Source organism: Egretta garzetta, unplaced genomic scaffold (assembly GCF_000687185.1).
Source record: "Egretta garzetta isolate BGI_Z169 unplaced genomic scaffold, ASM68718v1 scaffold503, whole genome shotgun sequence".
Classification (NCBI taxonomy): domain Eukaryota; kingdom Metazoa; phylum Chordata; class Aves; order Pelecaniformes; family Ardeidae; genus Egretta; species Egretta garzetta.
In genome coordinates this window covers 1,386,909-1,393,673 of record NW_009259107.1, presented here as the reverse complement: position 1 = coordinate 1,393,673, position 6,765 = coordinate 1,386,909, and the positions used below count along the sequence as shown (strand labels likewise).

Genomic DNA, 6,765 nt, shown 5'->3' with positions numbered 1-6,765 from the left:
ACATCACTTTATAAAAACACTTGGATTTCCCCCAGAAACTGCCAGCAAATACTGATTACAGCATACTAGCATTGCTATGAGATGGGTATTACCAGACTGAGTTCTCTAAACCTGTTCCCCATGTAAGGCAATATGACACCCACATTCAGTCAATACAAATTTGGGCTGGATATGACATGTTATGAAAGGGCTTGTTTTTATTCAAATTTGGTTTTTTGCAAAAAGAGTAATAAGTCAATCTATTTAGATGCCCAGAAAGGGAAAACACCAAACTCCATGGCAGAACTGGATTTATTTATAATTTATAGAATCTGAAGTTATCCTTAAATACAAATAATATAGAAGCAAACACAAAACTTGTTCCAAAGAAACAGAATGACTAAGTGAACGAGGTTATGTAAGAATCATGTAAATAGAAATCACTATTTTCTGTGACCATTCACTTACATTTAAAGTAAAACTAAACCCTTAGCCTTGCAATTTACAATGCATAGAGAATCTGGAACTCCTGCCCCAAATTGTTGACAATCCATTGCTTATCATAAATAATATGGGTTTAGTTTTCAAAATCTATATTCACATAAAACAGGATAAAATATTATTTTCAAATATTTTTCATTCAGAGGGCTTTCCCAGTGCTCCTGTGACCATATCAGAATGTTTAAGTAACCTGTGTGCTATATGTGAAAATATCTAAGTACATGAATACGCTGAATTTAATTCCAAAGAAGATCTATTCTCCAGCGACTTTCAGCTCAGCATGGGTAAGGAGGTAATCATGAAGATCAGGAGACTGTGTGAAGAGGTATCTCCCCTTTTTCTTAATTCCTGATTGATTTAGATGCTTTAATATCATATTGTTCATTTTCTTAAGCTCTTCTATGTTCTTCTTTTCAGATATTAGTCTGCTTGATATTTGGTCCATCTTGTTTCTAGTTTGAACTTGAAAAGGAAAATGTACCGCATTAAATTGGCAACATTTAAGTCAAGAGCATCACTACCCTCTCTTGCATTCCTGTGAGAGTTGGTAAGGAATTATGATGAGTAAAGATATTAAACAGGAAAACCAACTGCAGAACCTAGTGTTAAGAAGTTATATATCTGGTGGGGTTACCTGCTCACTACATTCTTTAATTGCTTATTTTCTGTTTTATTCAGTTTAGTGCAGTGTAATAAAATCAAATATGTCTCAGACAAATTTTGCAGTCTTCAGGAGCGTATCCATTTCATTAGTGTCTGTAGGAAAACATCTTATTTAGGGTCTCCAAGATGCTATTTCTGGGCAGTATGTGCCTGTATTTTTCTAAAAGTACAATTATAAAACACACAGCAGCCTGACTACAGCCACATCAATTGATTTTCTAAAGCATTTAGATTAAAGGAAAATTCTTGCAAATATTAGCATTTAGAGGCCAGTTTCCTCTGGAACACCAATGTGCAGTATCAATCATGTACACTTCTGGAGCTATTTTTATTTGGCCTTCTGAAGTTAACAAAATTTACCTGTGGTTTTGAAGCTTAAATCTAATAGTGCCAATGCTAAACAAATCTATGTCTATGGATCGCAAACATAATCTCAGATTATGTTTGTAACGTAATCTGAAACACTGCTGGAAATCAGTTTCAAAAACCACAGGCCTCTACCAGTCTGAGCCCAAACAAACTGCTTTAAGCCCTGTAAGTAGCCTTTTCACTATTACTTTACTGTTTTTCCACTAGGGGGGCACATCATTACTCATTTTTCTATACCAGCGGGTCCCTGTTAAATAAATCTGGAATTCAAGTATGAGATGGGATTTTACAGTCATGCCACTTAAAATTTCCTTTGTGCTCTTTACTTGTCTGATATTCTGTCCTTTGAGCGCTTGTGAGCAAATACAGTGAAGGGTTAGGATTTCCTGTTCAGAAAGGAAAATGAGCGAATTCCCTACTATAGGATAAAAGAAATCGTGATTTCACATGGATTCAAATTTGTTCAAAATGGAGTTGTAAGTTAAAATAATGCACCTCATACTCTGTCCAATACCATTAGCCTGGAAAACCCCAAGGTGGCAAGGGCTCAAATAAACCAAGGTCACCTGTAGTCATGTGCTTAGCTAAGCCAGCCCAACCAGTCCAGCTGAAGCAGAACGGTAATTACCTCTACAGACTCAATGCTACGTGCACATTTTCATATATCTTATCTGATTTTTTGTTTCCTATGTTTGAGTTTTTCTTAGTTCCAAACCAATTTCTAGTCAGTACTTAGCTGGCAACCTCTAGGTCTTTTTTCAGGTAGCCTGATTTAACTGTTGTCCTGGGTATAATTCTATTTTCAGTGGAATGACACCAGTACTGAGTTTCATCTGGAAAGGAATGGAAGGCATGGTGTCAAAGTATCTCACTGCCATACAGTCATCTTTAAAATTCAGTTTAATTTCCAGTCAGCATTTTTAGCAACACAGCATAACCCTGCTGAGCTGAATTCTTGACAGCTGTTAAAGCTCACGAAACCTTTGCACTAAGAACAAAACTGTGCCTTTTAGCTCAGAGAGTCGAGGCCTGTGCTTTTACACCAAGATCCATCGCCCGTAACCTGGCAAAGCCTCTGACCATGCAAATACAGCAGTAGCATGTTATAAGGTAGCATGACACATGTCAGCAAAGTTCTTCTTCCCATTGACCCTACATTTTTAAGAACCCCTCTTTGGTTTACTTACTTATTAAGAATATTACGAACGAAACAAGTGCCAAACTGACGATCAAAGTAAGAATAAAGGTGACGAAGAACAAACACGGGTTTCTTACGTTGCTCCCTGCCGTGTTTTCTCCAGTACCACCAGTGTTCTCTTCCTCATCTGTTACGAGATGACAAATCATTTGGTGGTAAAGTTTGTTAAGGTTGGTTAGGATAAACATGACAAAATGCTTCTGGCTCCATGAAATGATGCAGAATATGTCATAATTTTGGCCAACAGATTTTATTTCCTGTGATATTGCATGAGAAGGGATTTCTGAGCTCAGCTTGAATTTGGAAATGTAAAAACTAATACATCTGTTATAGCTGTTGGAATGTATTCAACAAAAATGTTTCTGTTGTTGACATACACTGTTCTGATGAAGTGGACCTGTTTTACAGTTCAGAGTTTAACAGCTCAGTTTTAAGTACAAAGGTTGCAATGAAGTTTTCATCAGACTTGCTTCTTTTTCTGTTTGACGAGAAAAGTATCCCTAGGATGATTAATTTCCCAAATTAAGCACCTCGGTTAAGCTCCTGACGTTGGATAGGATGAATGTAGGTCTTGACTTTTTATCTTAAAACAAATGTTTTTAATAATCTTATTCTTCTTCTTTAAGTTTTATTGGTTTCATTTCAATAAAAAATTAGGTACATATCCTCCCAAATTGTCAAAAATGGACTAGACTCTCACATGGACTGCATATGTCGTCCTTTGAGCACATGAAGAATGAGGGGAAAAAAGGACAAGTAGTTGCTATGCTTCCTTTGAATCAGAGCAGCAAGCCAGTTTATTGCTTTTTTAAGTGTATGTTGCATAAAGGGAAACGTCAGTGATTTCTCTCATAGAAACAGTTGCAATCAAATGAGAGGTGGTTATAAGCCCTAAAGATAACAGGTAAAGTCAAGTGAGCACCATGAGGAAATTCATGTGAATATTAAAAAAAAAGTATATGCACTTGAGCCAGACTTGTTTAATCCCAAGTTTGCATACTAATTTACTTACTAAGGTCTGGTTTTATTTTATGTTTTGGGGGAAGCAGGGAGCTAATGTAATTTCGTTTTGGTGTCAATCTCATACATGCTAAAATTACATGAAAATTACCATAATTTCTCCTCCTGTAATCGCTGCCTTGCCATTCTGAAAGGGAGAGTAGCGTACGCATCTGCCAGAAATATATTTCTAGTTCATGTTCTTGTTTTAGCTGGTAGAAATCTCTGAGGTCTTTGCAACTGAGCCTGCAGTGATAAAGCTGAGGAGAGGCTGCCTATGCCGTTACAGCACTTCAATAATGAACCAACCTGGAGCTGAGCAATTCACCAAGCTAGTAGGGGATCTCTGGGAATATCTCTGCTTTTCTTTATTGCATTTAACATGCTCCTGCCTGTGGGTAAGCTGAAACCTTTTAATATTCAGGTTTGGGGATTTTCTTTTTATTCCCCTAGCATTCATAACAAATGCATCATATACTAAATGCCTGCACCAATATTGCTTTCTAATCAGAATAATAAGGATGGGAAGGGCCTGCCGCTGCTGTCTCTCAAGCATACTAAACTATCAATAGAAGTCTCAAAAGTGGTCTGTGCTTGCTCTGCCTAATGAATGCTTCTTACTATTTCAGCTGGCTGAACACACCAGCCTGCAGTGTTGTGAGGAATCAGTGAACACAGATTCTTGCCAAGCTGCTAACAGTGGGACTATTTGATCATCTAAAACATAAAGAAACTGCTGCACGGCTGCTACCAAAGCAATCAAAAGGTATATACTTTTAAAATAGCTTTTAATGTGGTTGCTAGTCTGTTTGATTACGCCAGGTCATATCAAGCTTTGGAACAAAAGGATTGCCAGATACTGCAACACTCTTGAAACATCATTTTTAGACCAAATTGGGCACCTGCTATATTACTAATAGATCATTCACAAGGTTTTAGTATTTATCAGAAACTGAAAAATATTCCACAGATCTCATTGATTTTCTGGCAAGAGAAACAGAATTTTATGCTGCTGAATAAGGGAGCTAAGGACGGTGAAACATTCATTTTATGTATTTAACTGTATTTAATTTATGTATAAGATATCTACAGAATCTCCAAGTTTTAAAAAAAAATAAAAATTATGTATGTTAAAAATAATAATCCTAGAAGGAGCCAAAGCATTTTACAAATTGATGCATAAAATACATTTTAGGCTATCTTTGTTTACTGCTGAAATGTAGGAAGGAGCATGCATGTAATTATACCACAGAACCGTATATGATTCCACAGAACCCTGTATATTTACCCATAAATTAAACAATAGTGCCCCCAAAAAATTACAAAAGAAAGCAAGACAGCCACACTGCAAAGAGTTTCTTTGACTTTAAACCTGATTTATCCCATTGTCTCATTTTGTACTTGTAGAATTGACATCAAGATGATCTACCTATGAAAATGAAGTAGCTTATGTCTTAACATCTTTGTGTTAAATCTAGAAACCAGCACCACTCTGGTTAGTTGCATTAGGAAAAGTTAGAGGACTCAAAAACAGAAGTAATGGAAAGGCATTTAAGTCCCATAACTAGAAGCATGATTAAGTTACGGCCATTTGAAACTCGTTTAAATGTAGCTGGTCTATAGCTTTTCTTCAGTCAAATTTGCCATTGTAGTAAGGGAAATAAAAGCAGATACAATTATTGTCATGTGGAATATTGCTGAAGAACTCCAGGTTTTAAGACATTTTCAGGTCACAAAGAACTCAAGTATATTGCAGCTGTCACTGGGTGAAAATATTCTTGTTGCCATGAGCAAATTGAAGATAGAAGCTGTATAAAACCAGTAGAAGTGTGAGAGCCCATATATGAAACTGTACGTAAAGAGAGGTTGCAAATTCAAATGCTTAAAAGTCTCATGGGGTATTTCAGATAACTGCTTTGAGTCCTTAGGAAATGTGTCTTAAAAGAATGAACAGAGATCCTCTGGTGTTTCTATTGCCGTGTGTGAATTCTAGTGCTTGTGAAGAGTTACGATGCTATTTATGTAGTAGGTGTATATTGAGCATTACTAGAGACATTTTCCTGCAAGGGATCACCTCATGGATCCCAGTGGAAATGGAACATAAGTTCAGGCTTGACAGTGAATCCCTAGACAAATGCAAGGATTTTCAAGAACCTAATAACTGAAATACTCAGCAGGATCAGCTAAACCATTAATCTGATCTAAATTACGCCATTTTCAATATTTTTCTTACATTTTTCAGTGCAGAGCTTGACATATATATATTGGCCTATTGGGCTGTTGACATCAGTGCAACGCAATGTGGCCGGTCTTTTCAAATGTCATACATAACACTTTTTTGATGGCCTACTGTGTGTATAGAAAACCGCAAAGCATCATCTATCATACGTACCTAGTGCATGTTGGGATGCCTCTGGACAAACATTTAGTTTGTTTAGGTTGTTTAAGGAATCAACTACATAAAGTTTTCCTTCTTCATGAGTATCAGACAGGTTAATTTCCAAGGAAGGCCTCTCCATTGTATCTAAAAGAAATAATAATTAAAAAGATAAGTTAAAACATGGATACGGGAAATAACTGGGAACAGCTGGTGTCCTGTTCTAAGGAAATACCAAGCAGTCTTAATAACCCTTAAAATAAAGGGATTTGAAGGACCAGCATACTTACTAGATCTTGAAGGCATGGGTAACTCAGAACATAGCACTTGTTTATTCTTGGAGATCTTTGATGAGTGTAAGATTTCATTTCTACATTGTGTTTGTGCACATGCATATACTTACACATAAATGTACATATGTGTGTGTGTGTGTAGAAACAGAGAAAGAGAAAAATCTGTTTGACTGGCTCCAACACTGATTTGGATGTTATTTAGTTGTATAACCCTTTTGTTTTTGTGGGTACTTGGTAAAATGACAGAAGGCCAACCGTACTCTGGGCTGCATCGGGAGAAGCGTGGCCAGCAGGTTAAGGGAGGTGATTCTGCCCCTCTACTCTGCTCTGGTGAGACCTCACCTAGAGTACTGCGTCCAGCTCTGGAGCCCTCAGCACAAGAAGGA

The 6,765-nt window shown here is 36.9% G+C and overlaps 1 protein-coding gene across 3 annotated transcripts in view; it reads right to left on the bottom strand.

Moving 5' to 3' along the window:
• Nucleotides 1-407: 407 nt before the first annotated feature.
• Nucleotides 408-6,765, bottom strand: part of LSMEM1 (leucine rich single-pass membrane protein 1) — a 13,908-nt gene continuing 7,550 nt past the window's right edge. For all 3 annotated transcript variants that reach the window (XM_035890912.1, XM_009635338.2, XM_035890913.1), the window contains 3 exons: nt 6,102-6,233; nt 2,700-2,837; nt 408-942 (listed from right to left, as the gene is read on the bottom strand). In XM_035890912.1, coding sequence (XP_035746805.1) covers nt 734-942; nt 2,700-2,837; nt 6,102-6,228 — 474 coding nt within the window. In that variant the 5' untranslated portion in view covers nt 6,229-6,233 and the 3' untranslated portion in view covers nt 408-733. The remainder of the gene's footprint in view (nt 943-2,699; nt 2,838-6,101; nt 6,234-6,765) is intronic.